The sequence below is a fragment of the Podarcis melisellensis genome (genome assembly GCF_964234715.1).
Source record: "Podarcis melisellensis genome assembly, chromosome: 1".
Lineage (NCBI taxonomy): Eukaryota > Metazoa > Chordata > Lepidosauria > Squamata > Lacertidae > Podarcis > Podarcis melisellensis.
The window spans coordinates 49,152,975-49,167,800 of NC_138528.1; the positions used below are offsets into that span (position 1 = coordinate 49,152,975).

General features: G+C 41.3%; 1 protein-coding gene across 1 annotated transcript in view; it reads left to right on the forward strand.

The window, feature by feature from the left end:
• MYBPC3 (myosin binding protein C3) overlaps positions 1-12,877 on the forward strand; it is a 79,815-nt gene extending 66,938 nt beyond the window's left edge. The window contains exons 25-32 of the mRNA XM_081902685.1: positions 226-393; positions 1,751-1,839; positions 3,069-3,264; positions 6,070-6,209; positions 6,943-7,102; positions 9,144-9,280; positions 10,079-10,265; positions 11,562-12,877. Of these exons, the coding sequence (XP_081758811.1) occupies positions 226-393; positions 1,751-1,839; positions 3,069-3,264; positions 6,070-6,209; positions 6,943-7,102; positions 9,144-9,280; positions 10,079-10,265; positions 11,562-11,572 (1,088 nt within the window). The 3' untranslated portion in view covers positions 11,573-12,877. The remainder of the gene's footprint in view (positions 1-225; positions 394-1,750; positions 1,840-3,068; positions 3,265-6,069; positions 6,210-6,942; positions 7,103-9,143; positions 9,281-10,078; positions 10,266-11,561) is intronic.
• The last annotated feature ends 1,949 nt before the right edge of the window (positions 12,878-14,826 follow it).

Sequence of the window (14,826 nt, forward strand, 5' to 3'; positions counted from 1 at the left end):
TTGTTGTATCTTATAGTGCATTGGATGCCATGGGTGCTTTAGCTGTTATTTCAAAAGCTTTAGCTGTGATTCCAAAAGGCTGAATGCCACCATTCTGGAATATATGAAGCAGCAGCACCAATAGAAAACATGAGTAAAAATGCTTGGGATTGTGCCTTCAGGCATAGTTCTGTAAACCTCTGCTTGAAAAGCTTTGCCTAAAAGTAAGTGATCTTGCATTCGCAGCCACAGAATGGATCCCAGCACTTCATGGCCTGATTGAGCGCACCTCTGTCCTGGTTAAAGATTTGGTCACAGGAGACAAACTTAATTTCCGCATCACTGCTGTAAACCTGGCAGGTGCAAGTCAGCCAGCTGTTACAAAAGAGCCAGTTACCGTCCGAGAGATCTTGCGTAAGTATCTAGGGAAAGCCAGCACTAGAATCACTGAAATCTCACCTCTTGGAGATCTGGGGTATGGATCCGTATTAACCTGCGGAACTTTGGTTCTGATATGCGATAAACCGGTGTCCCTATTTATTAATACTTAAATTGCACACAGCTTTTAAAAATTACTTTCTTCCTCAGTACAGCTCTCCTTCTCCCTGCGAGGTTACTTTGCATTTATTTCTGATATTTCATGCTTGGTGTGTATTGTTGCTTAGGGGAGTGAGGCCAAACAGCCGGCTGTCAGTCTGGTGAACATTCATGATCTCGGTCATTAATCATCACCTTGTCTGTAGCCCAAGAGTACAAGTGGTCTAATTCAGTTGGCTGGAACCCAGAAAGACGGCTCAACTGATATAACTTCTCAATCCTTATTTCTGTCTGGAGTTCTAAAAGACGTGACCCGGATTCTATTAACACCAGAATGACCCAGAGCACTATTATTAAACTACAAGCACAGGGCATCCCAAACCCAGAGGGACTTACTTAAAGGTAGGGGGATCCAGACAGAGTAGCAGCCACAGATAAAGAGAACCTCCTTCATTGAGTCAGAAGCAAACAGACAACTCATTATTATCCCCATTCTCCCAGCTGTGACCATCCTATATGTTGTTGGACTCCAACTCCCATCATTCCTAGTCAGCATGAGTAGTGGTTGGGGATGGTGGGAGTTCAATCTGGAGACCTGCAAATTAGCCACCTTGCTCTAAAACATCAATCACTGGAGACAGCCAACTCTGCAAACCACAACAAAATGTTGCAGCATCAATTACTCCTGTCCAGTGTTGCAGCCAGCCATGCCCTAGAACACATCCCAGAGTCCCCTATCGTAGGGGTAGGTGATATGTGGCGCTCTGACTAAATCCATGCAGCTGGTAAGGAGGGGAATGTCAACATTGTTACCAACAACCCTCTCCCCACCCTCCTCTCACTTTCTCTTTTCCCTCTCCTGAAAGAAAAGAGTCAGGGGTGGTGATCATCTTGGCCCCATGTGGCCCACAAGAGATTATGCATGTTAATTGCATGGCTCTTAATGATAATGGCTGTATACTTCTGCCCTGCTGTATAAAGAGGTTCAATGGCTTCTATTTTTCAGATATCATTGCAATATTTGCCACTGGTACAAACTCATTTGAAGTCAATAATGTAGAATCATATTCATCTACTGAGTATCCCTAGTAGGATCACGACAGCTTTCTTTCAGAATTTCTTGGATTTCTACAAACTTTAATTGCTTGCAGTGGACCTTCAATTTTTCTGATACATATGACATATCTAGTAAGTTGGAGAAAAAACCCTGACTTCATAATCTTCTGATCCACAGAGCGTCCCAAAATCTGGTTGCCACGCAATCTTCGACAGACTTTAATGAAGAAAGTGGGCGATACAATCAACATTGTCGTTCCTTTCCAGGTACTCGATTGAATCTGCTATTCAAACTCTTCCCTTCAATCCGGCAATTCCCGGCAGACCACTGTGCTTCAGGAGCTCTCCCCCTGCCCCATTCCAGATTTCCTTATTTGTTTAATGGAAGGGTAGCTTTGTGCGTCATTAAACACAGAGAGAGATGCAGTTTCCATTTCAGTGAATAAGAAAACAATGTTCACTTCAGAATAGTCTACATGGCTTTTATAAACCTGGAGTCCTGTGCTTTCCTAGCTCATTCAATTTGACAGTCATACGGTTTCAAAACCTATATATCGGTTTTAAGGTCTGTTCAGATAATCAAATGTTACTCACTTATTATGGAGGATTTACTTGGCTTATCTTAAAAGTTGTGCTTCAGAGACTAATCACATTTTCCCAGTTCCCAAATGACAATATTTTGACACTAACAAATATGCTGTCTCATCCAACCACACCACACTGTGGAGATGAAGTTTTGACATATTCTCAGGGAGCAAATATAGGTGAGAATTATTAAGTCAACCATGTCACAGACAAGACAGGTATAAAAGGGATCTGATGTCTTTATGTGTGTGTTATTACTATGTGCAAAAGTGTCAAATGAATGATACAGGGAATGAGGAAAAACGGAATAGTTGAACAAGAGATAATAATTTTATTCAGATGAAATAGGGGATTAAAGGCACAAACTACTCAAGAATCCACAGCTGGGCAGTAACCTTTATGTGAACCAACCAAAATGTCAAAGAATAGTGTGCAAGCTTTCAAGTTCTCCAGAACTCTTTATCAGGCTGGATGTTATGCAAAGCAGGAAGTGGTAGGGAAGACAAACAAAGAGCCAGCTCAGTCTGGGTAACTGCTGGCCTTTATGTTTCCAAAAGTGGGGGCTGGCCATTGCTAGGGCAAGCAGAGACCTGCCGTCCCTAACAGACTAACCCAATCTGCAAACTCCATTTTGAGATTGAGTACAGGCCTGATGGCAATAACCAAGCCAGTGTTTTCTTTTTTGTTTGTTTTGCCCTCTTTCCCTTTCCTACCCTACTGCTTTGTGTAGCATCCAAGCTGAGGAAGAATACTGGAGGATTCAAAAGCTTGCTCACTATATTGTGACATTTTGGTTGGTCCTACTAAAAGTTTAGTCCAGCTCTGCATTTTGGAATGGCCCAACATGACTTCCTTTGCACTTTATGTGCCAAGTACTCAGTAGCTTTGCTTTCCATTTTTTTCTTCTGCAGGGAAAACCTAGACCTAAAGTTATCTGGACAAAGGATGGTCAGCCAATAGACTCTAAGGAGGTGGGAATTCGAAACAGCAATACAGACACCATTCTCTTCATCCGAAAGGCTGAGCGCCACCATTCTGGAATATATGAAGTAGAGGTGCAAATAGAAAGCATGATAGATAAGGCTACTATTACCATTCAGATAATGGGTAAGGAACTGTTTGGAGTCTTATGAATTTCCCATTTAAACATAGTCACTTTAATGCAGGGATTTGGTGCAGGTGTATGTACAGCACTTCAAGTACTCACAGGAATGCTCCTGTTTTTATAAAAAAGGCAAGTGTAGCTGTATGGTGGCTAACAGACTGAGCTACTTCTAAAATCATCTTTGCCAGGAACCCACTAGATGGCCTAAGGCACCTAAACCTAAATTTCCCCCCTCCCTGATCTGCAGTACAGTGGTACCTCGGGTTAAGAACTTAATTTGTTCTGGAGGTCCGTTCTTAACCTGAAACTGTTCTTAACCTGAGGTACCACTTTAGCTAATGGGGCCTCCTGCTGCTGCCACATGATTTCTGTTCTCATCCTGAAGCAAAGTTCTTAACCGGAGGTACTATTTCTGGGTTGGCGGAGTCTGTAACCTGAAGCGCCTGTAACCTGAGGTACCACTGTATGTTGCTTTACCTTACAGTAAGAATGGGGAACTGGTTCTGGCCCCGTCTCCCTCCACCAGGCCAAGTTAACAGGTGGGCAGAGTTGCCCACATGGCTTCAAACAAAGCCATAAGGGCAAAGACATAGGCCTATGCAAGCATGTTGACCCTATGATCAGATGATCATTGGGGCTTACAAAGTGCTTTGCGAGTTCCTCCAGGTGGACAAAGCAAAAACCAGGGCAGAGAATGAGACTCTGTACTTTCCATCTGTGCTGCTTATTTAAACCTCCAATGTTTGAAGCCAGTTTGAATGAGCAGAGCAGCCTTGGAAAGGGCTTTCAAATAGCCTGAGTTGCATTTTGAAGTATCACCAATCAGGGCTTCTAAGTGTCATATCGTGGGCAGGATGCTGTTTGCCACCCCCCTCCAACCTGCCATCTCTCCCCCTCCCCACCCATATGTGGTATCGGTCAGGTGTGCATAGCCTTGCCAGTCAAATAGTGATGCCTGGCCAGCCTGATTGGACCTGCAGGTCAGGATCACAGTTCATGCATGTGAAGTAATTTGACATGCTGTATACAATGTCAAGTGATATTTTCTTTTGGACGCATGGAGCAACTTCTGTCACTGAAATGAATGGGAACACCCACGTGTACACAAAGGGTGACTCCCCAGTAACAGGACAATGAACGTCTGCATACAATGAATTCAAAAAAGCTGTGACTGCATGTAGTGACTGACAAAAACATGAACTCTGTTATCTCTAGCCCCCCCTCCAGTGTGGCCCATTTTTATCCAGCCTTTTTGGCAGCAGGAGGCTTGGTAGCAATAAAATGCACAATACTTCAGAAAAAAAATTAAAAGCCACTTACAGAATTTATAAAGAGAGAGAGAGCAATGAGTGACGTCACTCAAGCAGCTTAACAGCATCAGTTCAGCTAATTGCATTTTCCCCTTCAGATCCCATAAAAACCAGCTGGCTATTAAAATTTCTTACAAAGGCTTAACATTACTGACGCCACAGCTCCCAGCTGTAATAACCAATGTAAGATTAGCGCTGTGAGTTTCTTTCTGCTGCTCTCTAAGATTTGAACTACATACATAATGTGAAAAAATATCCATAAGTATGCCAGATTTGGATGAGAGCCACAGTACAGGGTGAAAGGCCTAATCCTTTGCCTGTGCAAAAACATGTCGGGAGCCATGAAATTCACACAACACATGTAGGCTGTTTACACACTCCTGCTTATCCTGCATCCAGTACACTCCCATCGCTAGTTTGGGACACAGTGTAAACACGGCATTTCCCACAATCCATATATATCCTGTCATTTCTTACAAAATACTGTGTTTTGATGGATTTTCCCCAAACCAGCTTCAATCCAAATTGAGGGTGGGAAAACAACCTAGATGCTTTTTAGATCGGTAATGTGTACACAGAGCCACAGTTTGACTCTAATTCTGGTTTAAGGAAGTTGCAAGTTCAGTGCTAATAGGTAAGGTTTGCAGCAGCATGGCGTATAATTTTAATCCTCAGTGAGAGGCCTGGTTGTCTAAGGCTTGCTTCGCTCAGATTACATTTGTCCCTCCCCAGGACTATCAACTTTCTAGTTTGATTTTTTGTAATAATAATAATAATAATAATAATAATATCTAATGTATATAAAACAGTGATAACAGATCTGTATGATTTGGGAGCAGAAAAGATGAAGGCAGAACTGAAAGAACTGATTCAGTTACTGTGAAGCGGTGTACATATCATTTGGAAGGCTGAGAACCCAGTCCAACATTCCCAGGGGTAACTAGTGAATTACTCACAGAGCATTTGGAGAGTCTGTTAGAGAGCTAACTTTCTTTGACAGGTGTCTTGCTAAGAAGGGATTAATGGATGTAGCCAATAGACATATGCTGCTGCCTTTTGGATTCAGACATAAATTAAAGTGATGATGTGCTGGACTGAATTTCAAAAGAATGTATTAATTATTCTAAGCTTCCAAACAAGCATGGTTACAATAAATGAGAATCTTTATTAGTTATGGCAATGCTAACAAAAACTGGCATTCATTTGCAAATTGTTGCCAAAGTGGGAGCAAATAATGGAGCAATATTAATTGGAGATGTCAACCTTAAATGTCTGTGGAAGGTATGTGTGCATTGATCTATACAGCAGCCTGCAGGAGTTAGTCTTTATCTTGCCAATATTGTTTTGGGACACTGGCTCAGTTAACAGAACATTTTTTGATGTTTGTCTATTACCAATGGCCATCAGTTAGCAGTAGACGATTTAAGTCTTGCTCCTTTTTCTTCCTGAAGATACTGAGTGGTAGATCTTGAATACCTTTTCTATGACTTTCTGTAGACAAGCCTGGTCCTCCTCAGAATGTAAAGATTGTGGATGTGTGGGGATTCAATGTTGCGCTGGAATGGAAACCACCCCAGGATGATGGCAATGCTCCAATCACAGGATACACTGTCCAGAAGGCAGACAAAAAAACAATGGTAAGGGTAATGGGCTGAATGAGTGTATGAATCCACCCTAAAGTATGTACAGTGAAACCGTAATACCTTGAGTCTTAGCTCATGACTCAAAATCATGTCAGCAGGAGAATGGTGGCTTTAGGCAATTGCACTCCATACAAGTGGCTAGCTTGGAGCTGCACAAAATATAGAAGCGGGGCATAATTGAGAAGCCACACTTGGACTATTTATCCATGATAAATTACAAGATTCCTTGTTGTTTAGTAGTCTTAGTCATGTTCGATTCTCCGTGACCCCATGAACCAGAGCATGCCTTGGAAACTCACTTTCTTCTCAAAGCTTCTCCTTTTTATGTCCATGGAGTTTTCTTGGCAAAATACTGGAGTGGTTTGCCAGTTCTTTCTCCAATTACAAGATAGGCAAAAGCAAAAATATAAGAGGTGAGAAACTCCCTCCCTTCCTATTTATGACTTTAACATCCATGACTGGAGGTCTTTTGCACTGCTGAGAAAACACGAACATACTCAGTGGCAGTCACTGGATTTATTAGATATTATTCCTGACACAGTGGTTGCCAGAATTCTGGGTTGCCAGTTAGACTGATGGGGAAATCCCGCTATTTCCACTATCCCCCCAGCTGCACCCCAGTATTTCACCTGCCTGTGTTGAACATGTTTTGGGGATTTTGTTCCAAAAATCCAGACTGTGACCTTCACAAGATTTGATTTTCTGACAATGGATTATTTCATTTCAGGAATGGTACACGGTTTTTGAGCATTATCGGCGCACTAATTGTGTAGCGTCAGATTTGATCATGGGAAATGAGTACTATTTCCGGGTCTTCAGTGAAAATCTGTATGGGTTGAGTGAAAATGCTGCCAACACCAAAAATTCTGCCTACATTAAAAAAACAGGTAACAGAGAGTACCTAAATTGACGTTTTCAGGAAGGGGATCTGAAGAACTAAAGCAAATTATACTGGTTGCAAAGCTATCAAGTTCTCTGGGCCTTATTGGTCAATTAAAAATCAAGAAGTGGTTGAGTCACAGGACTCAATTTGAAACTGATTTTCAAATGAAAATATGTATCTTGTTCCTAAGTTTGGCCTTTGACTGGAAAAGTGTCCAGTTTAATAAGATTTCTAGGAAATTAGAAGTGGATTTGGTTCTGGGTAATTGTAGAAAGCATTTTTAAAGATAACATTATCATGCACATTATCAAGTCTTGCTCAGAAAGAATCAACTTGCACATTGTGGCAAAAAAAAAAATTCACATAGTGCATAATTGAACTGTAGGATTCACTACCATAAGCTTAAAGCTGGTTTTGAAACTACCAACTTAAAGACTGTTTTAATGAACTTAAATGTGCACTGCCTGGAGAGAAAGGCACTGGTCATGTTATGTTTCTTGTGCAAATAAAGTTCATTTCAGATGGGAAAAAGGACAGTTAGATAAATTCATAGAGGATAAGGCTATCAATAGCTACTAGTCATGATAGCTATACTCAAGCCCTTCATGCTTCGTGTATACAAGTCATTGGTGAATAAGAAGAGTGGGAAAGGGCTATTGTGCTCACGGATGATGTGGCATTCAACCAGGGAAGGGGAGACCCATCCCTCCTTCGGGTAGCACCATTAGCTACTGTAGTTGTTCCTATGACGACATGGTCAATTCTTTGGTTATGCAGATAGGTTGCTTAATTGACTTGGTCACAGCCATTATCTTAACAAAGGACTGATCCACACTTCCTCTTGTGCTGCTGCTTCTCCTCCAACCCCTCCCAGGGAAAGCTGCTCTTTAGCATTCATTCAGAGCAAATAGCAATTCAGGGCTTATTTGGATTGACATTTGCTCCGATTTACAGCTAAGAGCTGGTTTTCCGTGGGAAAGAATAGGGTAATGGGAAAACTGTTTAGACCTGTGCTTTTAGACATGAGACAAGTGGACAAGATCCTTGATATGTGTTGAAATAATACAGGTTTCTTGGAAGGTAGTTTTCAAAAGCGGTGGTATTTGATGATTAGCGCACCATTGTATTTGGTCTTTGACAGCTGACATGGAATGGAACTTTTTGTTCTTAAATTATTTGATAAGTAACATGCAATAATCATTAGTATTTGATAGCTGCCTGCCAAACTCACAGCAATCAGCAAATGCAAACAAGGCTAAAACATTCCAATTCATAATCTGTAATGCAAGGTAGAATTTGGCCTTGAAATTTATCATTCATAAATATAGATGGCAGAATTTCAAAAAATTACAAAGCTCATTGTAGCATGATGTTAGAGGAATGTGTGAAAGCACAATGTGGGAAGAGTAACAGCTAATATTAGCTAGTTCCGAACCTTCTGCCACGCCAAGGAGACCTTAAACAAGTGTGATTCTGAATAGCTAGAGCCAACAGGGGATAGGAATCGGATGAGACCCTGTCCTATTGATGCTCCAAATGCTAGATGTAAATGGCCAGCATTCATTCCTACAGGGAAAAGGAGAAGAGAGCCAGCATCAAGGAGTAGGACAGGGGAAATGAGTGAGTGCTGCAGAGAGGTATAAGGTGGGGGGGGCAGAGGAATTTAGGAGTGGAAAGTGCTGGAGTCTCCTGCCCTCTTGCTTTTTCAGCTAGGAGGGCAGGAGACCTGGAATGAAGGGGGATGCAGTGATAGAAGATGGAAAGGGCAAATGATCTGGAGCTCCCAACCCATTCATATTAGGTTCTCCTACTCATGTGCTAAATAAAGGCTGCTGCCTTGCTGATATATCAAGAGAGAGAAGTAGAACACCTTAGAGGATGTTCCTTCTCTTTAAAAAAAAATCTGAAGGACAGGCAGAAGATATCATCCTGGTTCTTAATATTTCAGTATAATTTCAGCTGCCAATTTTAAAATTATGTTAAATCATGGGCAAGATTAAAAGAAGTGTGTGTCTGACTTTGTTTCTACCCACCCTAAACTACAGGCACAGATTATAAACCCCCCAACTACAAAGAACATGATTTCTCTGAAGCACCAAAATTCACTCACCCTCTTCCCGATCGCTCCGTCATCTCTGGGTACAATGCTACGCTCAGCTGTGCTGTAAGAGGAAGCCCAAAGGTACACACACCTCTTTTCTCAATATGCAGTTAAGTGAGCGAGGGGAACATTGGTACCCTTAGTGAGCAAATAATGCCATTCTTCCAGTTGACTTGGCTGAATAAATTATATTTTTGAAGCGCGGGGGGGGGGGGAGCTTACAGGCAGGTGGACCAGAAATGGGGTGGGTGGGGTTGAGAGCTGCTAAATAGCAGGGAGATCTTGAAAGAGAGCAGGTGAAATACTCTTAACTGCAGCGAGCCTATGTGCTGATATTGCAAGATTTCAGGACCAGAAGTCAGCCTAGACATTAATTAATATTAGCAGCAGCACCTGCTGCTACTATAATCCACCTTTCACTATCAGGTGCCAGGGCAGGTTACATTACATGTCTAGGAAGAGCAGAGAGCCTGCACACCTTGTGTGGAGAGCAGCAAGAGGGGATGGAATTAGAGTGGACTGCAGGAACAGTACTGACGCATAATAGAAAGTGGTTGGATCCAGCCAATGAAAAAGTCCTGTGGCATCTGTTGACTGAAGAGGGCTAATAGGAAGAGGACTTTCATGCTGATGGACTCCCCTCCCCTTTTTGAGGCATTGGTGGGCCTGAACCACCTCCTCAGCAGATCCCCAGGTCTTCTTCAGCTGCATGTTTCAATAATTTTTACTTTGCAAGGTATTCCTTGGAACAAAGCTGCTCAGATGAAACATTTGTCTCTTACAAGGTTCAAAGAAATGTAGGTATTCCCCTGGTCTCTCAGTTGGTGGTACCCCTCACCCCATGTTTCATCTTTGCTTTTCCTATTATCATATACTTAGCCGAAAATCTTCTGGTTCAAAAACAAAGTGGACCTTTCTGGAGATGCCAAATACCGCATGTTTAGTAAGCACGGAGTGTTGACTTTGGAAATCCGGAAGCCCAGCCCATTTGATGGAGGCCTCTACACTTGCAAGGCTGTGAATGAATGTGGGGAAGCTGAAATAGAGTGCCGGCTGGATGTCAGAGGTAATAAGGAGGATGCCACATACTCAGTACTCTAAGCTTAAGCAAAAAAAGTTTCTCCAACATTTGAGGGGTCCCTTTAAACAACAATAGCTAACTAGTGGACTTCCTTTGGGGTCAAAAGACAGCTCCAATGTTTCTTCCATGACTCGAGTAGGAATGAAGCTGTTTTATAAGAGTGAATGTTGAGCACAACCTCTGCAGAGTTGACTGGATTAGATGCTTCCTTGCAGTTTATTAGTCTGTCTTGGAGCCAGGTAGGTATATTACTCATTGTAGAACTTTGCTTACATAGCTTTCAGCATTGTTTCATAGGAGCTTTCCTATGCAAATTCCAATCCACAGAAGAGGGTTGTAGCAACATGCAGAGAACAAAGCTGTGGGCGGTGCTCCCAAAATGTATGTGGGGCTTTGTCTATTTTCTGTGCATAGCAGCATACATGGATATGTATTGTGTGCATCTTCATTTGCAATAAAGGATTGAGGAAGACAGTATTCAATTATGCTGACCCCACTCCATTCATATATTATATAGGCCACCTTACCTGTATCCAGTGACATCCCATACTGCACAGCACAAGCAAGTCAACTGCTGGATAAAGATGACTGTGTCAGGATAAAACATGATGGGTAGTGGAGAGTACAGTACTTTGCCCACACACAAGGTAGAAGGGTCTTCCCATATTTGGAGGAGCTGTTGGCTATCCCCCAATTACAGAGGCCTAGCTGGCCTCAGCTAGGCTACAGCATTTAATATCACCAGTCCCATGCTGTGGAACCCTCTTCCAGCAGAGATTCAGGATGCACCCTCGCTTTTGACCTTCCAGCATCTCTTGAATACCTTTATTCATGGGCATAGCCAGGATTTTTGTTGGGGGAGCAGAACTCAGATTTGTATTGGTTTTGATTCATTGGGGGGGGCAGCTGCCCCCCGCTATGCCCATGCCTTTCTTAGCAGGGGTTCAATTAACTATTCACTTTAATAATTCTATATATATATTGTTTTTAATGGTGTTTTGTATTTTGTTGCTGCAACTTGCCTTGATATTTTATAATATGGCAGTATAGAAATTCTGCTTATAAATAAATAAATAAAAACAGAGAGATTGTGCTGTAATAGTTTTACCTAGCTAAATCCAACATTATGAGAAATGCAGTTACAGTAGTGAGTGAGCAGCACATTGTGCTCACAGTCCTCTGGATCAGGGACACTCAAGTTAGTAGTCATTGTTAAGAAGAAAATGCACTTTGTCTGGTTGCAGCCTTGTCAATTAGTATTTCTCTTTTTGCTTACTGCAGTTCCACAGTAGAATTCTGAACTAATGGCTTTCATCGAGTCCAGATGTGGAGGCAAGTAATTCTGTAGCAATCAGATGCTTCTGAAGCAGGTGGTTTAGCAGCAAAGGGATGGAGAATGAGGGAGATAAAAGACCAGACACAAAACCTTCTACTCATTTACAAATTCTGGCTTCTGGCTCCCAGAAAGACAAGCTGTACTAGCCCTATGCTTCCTGTAGGGCTCACTCTCAGGAAAGTTAGAATGTGCCTACAGATGCCATTCAATGAGGTAGAAGACTAGACTATACTAATTCAGAGTACGTGTAAGGCACGTTTTTAATATTCCCCTACACCAAAAAAACAAACAAACAAAAGCTACATCTCTCTGCAAATAGAAAATCCATACAGAAGGGACAGGGTCCTGATGTGTTAGCATTCTGCTTACAGGGAGCTTTATATGTGGAATAGTATTCAAGAATGGCATTCCCCACTTGCAGTCTGAAATGGCACCTCTCTCCACTATTTCATTCTACTTTCCATGTAGACTAGGCTTTGCAGTAGTCTAATTTATTAGCTAAATGAAAATGTAGGAGTCATGATATCTATAGTATATAAAAAAGGAAGTATTAATTCACTGTTGAAACATCATACATGCTTGCTTGCAGCACTAAATCCTTCATTCTGTCTTTCAGGTCATACCGGGAATGGATCATAGCAGAAATGCAGAAAATAGTGAATAAAAGACAACCTGAGATTATCTAAGTATCTACTCGTCTTTCAGTGTCTCATTTGTCAAGTGTGCAATGGGGAAAAGAGAATATTTTGTTGCCAAGCAAAACCAGGCAAACCTTGCAACACAAAATTCTTAATTCTGCTTAGTCAAAAAATTCTCAACAGCCTGTTCTAGACCATCACATGTGCACATGGAATGCACCAGCACATCCTTCTCCACTAATCCCAAATGGAGGAGCCCTAGCACACAGACTTTGTGCACACAGCTTTGAGTTTAGGAAGACACTCTTGTGGATAATGCAGCACTTTGCAAGAAGCCTCCTCCAGGATAGTCACTTATTCAGCAACAACTGAATACTAGTGGTAATAGAAGCATCAGCATCCTTAAAAGCACCACACTTAATGTCTGAATTAAAAGACTTAAATCAGTACCCTTGATTTCCACTAACAATCCCTTTTTGAGAGTTTCTGGTTCTGTTATGCAGGTTAATTTTTTCTTTGGTAGCATAATATGCCAAACATAATTGTATCATTACCTATTGTTAAGAATTATAGTTTAATACAGTGAAACAAATAAAATTCACAGTGGTTTCTTTCTGAAAGTCTCCTGCTTCACTCAAGCTTATATTCTAGTGTTCTTTTCACTAGCTGTCAATGTTTTGATTAAAAAAAATGGTTTCAATATACAAAATGCAAAACAGGAAAGCGGCAGTCAGAAGTAAAGAACAACTCTGTGCAACACAGGATTGAGTAGATCCCTCCCTTGCACTAAAGGCACAGGAAAATCTGCACTGTTACTGTAGCTTATTTTCCTCATTCTAGAACAATGAGAAATAGATTTAGAATGACAAACATTAAAACAAGAGCTTTTGGTGATATAGGTGTGTATCCAGCTGTACCTCATTAGTTTCTACCAGAGTAAATCATAACATTCCAACAAAATGTTTAAGGTTGCAATCCAAGATAGGCCTCATTAGTAGAATGCTGTTCAATCAGAGCAATAATTTCCACTTGTACGATGGGACTTCCTGTCCTCCTCCTCCTCTGCTCCAGAGGGTTTGGGGAACTCAACCAAAACAGACTGGGGGGAGTATATGGAGGAGGAGAACATTCCATTGAGCAAGCAGAAATCTTGTGCTGATAAAACATTCACCTTTGTGCTTATATTATACATTATTTATTCTAATTTAGGTAAATAACCCTTCATGTAAGTTGTACGAATGGTCTTGATTGATTACATTCATACAACATTTATATTGCAAGACGCCACCTCCCCAAGGTATCTTTTTGGCGATTATGAAGGAAACAGTTTTTCTTCAGTGTTGTTACATTTTTAACTGTACAAAAAGGTATGGAAAGGAATGCTAATCTACTTATTACTTTAGCATCTAACCTATGATTCCCGCCCCCCTTTGATTTGTTACTCAGCTCTTCAATGCCAAGGATTCTCAGAGCAACTTAAAATAGAATTTGAAAACATAATAAAAATCAATTGAACAGCACAGCCACAGCACAAACAGTAAAAGTTAGCATTAAACCAACAAATCTAAAATGCCTGTGAAAATAAAAAGTTTTCCAGGCAAGACTAACTACTCACTACGAGAAGTGAGGCTACAGGGAACCAGACAGAAGGCCTTCTCAGTAGTGGCACCCGCCCTGTGGAATGTCAAGGAAATAAACAACTATCGGACTTTTAGAAGACATCTGAAGGCAGCGCTGTTTAGGGAAGCTTTTAATGGGCAGGGTGAAATAATAAAATTATTATTATTGGGTGGGAATTCCAGAATCTGGGACATCACCACAAAGTAAACCCTATCTACTCACAACTTGTCTCATTTTTGAGATGGGGACCTGAGTAATGAAGGACCTCTGAGGCTCCACTGGTACAACACAGACAGAATCAGCCCCTATTTTATGGGCGTTATATATGCCATTAAATAAGTCATGGCACTACGGAATTGGGAGTGTATGTGATACCGACATAGAGACATTGTTACTAGGTAGGTGGGCAAAGCCTATTGCATTAAACAGTCTCTGCAGATGCCTAATGGAAAAGTACAGAAAACTCATCCTTGGCCAGTTCTCTTTTGTACCAACACAGCTGTAGGTGTAAACATGTTGCATAACTCAAAGGACCTGTGAGAAACTCCTCTAGGTTTATTTTTTCTCCTCTCCTCTTTGGCTGGTGTTAGTGATGCCTACAAAATGTTGATATACAGAAAACCGCTCTTGGCAGAACTCAAAAGCTTTTTCTCAGCTCGGCACTTAACATGCCATTTTGCTGTGGCCATAGCACAGTGATAAGGCAATCATTTTGCAGCTCAGCCAATTCCTGCACCAGTTTTAGATCATTTTACATGCACAAGCGAAATAGCCATTGGTTAACAACTTCCTTACATGGACAGTCTTTAAACAACTGTACAGGGAAACTGCTGTATTACCCTAACCAAATGTTGCACTTCTGTTTCTTAAATACATAATCACTTAAACCTAAAGAACTGTAAAAAAAAATTAATTACAACTGATAAAGTTTTATATAGCCCTAGCAACATTA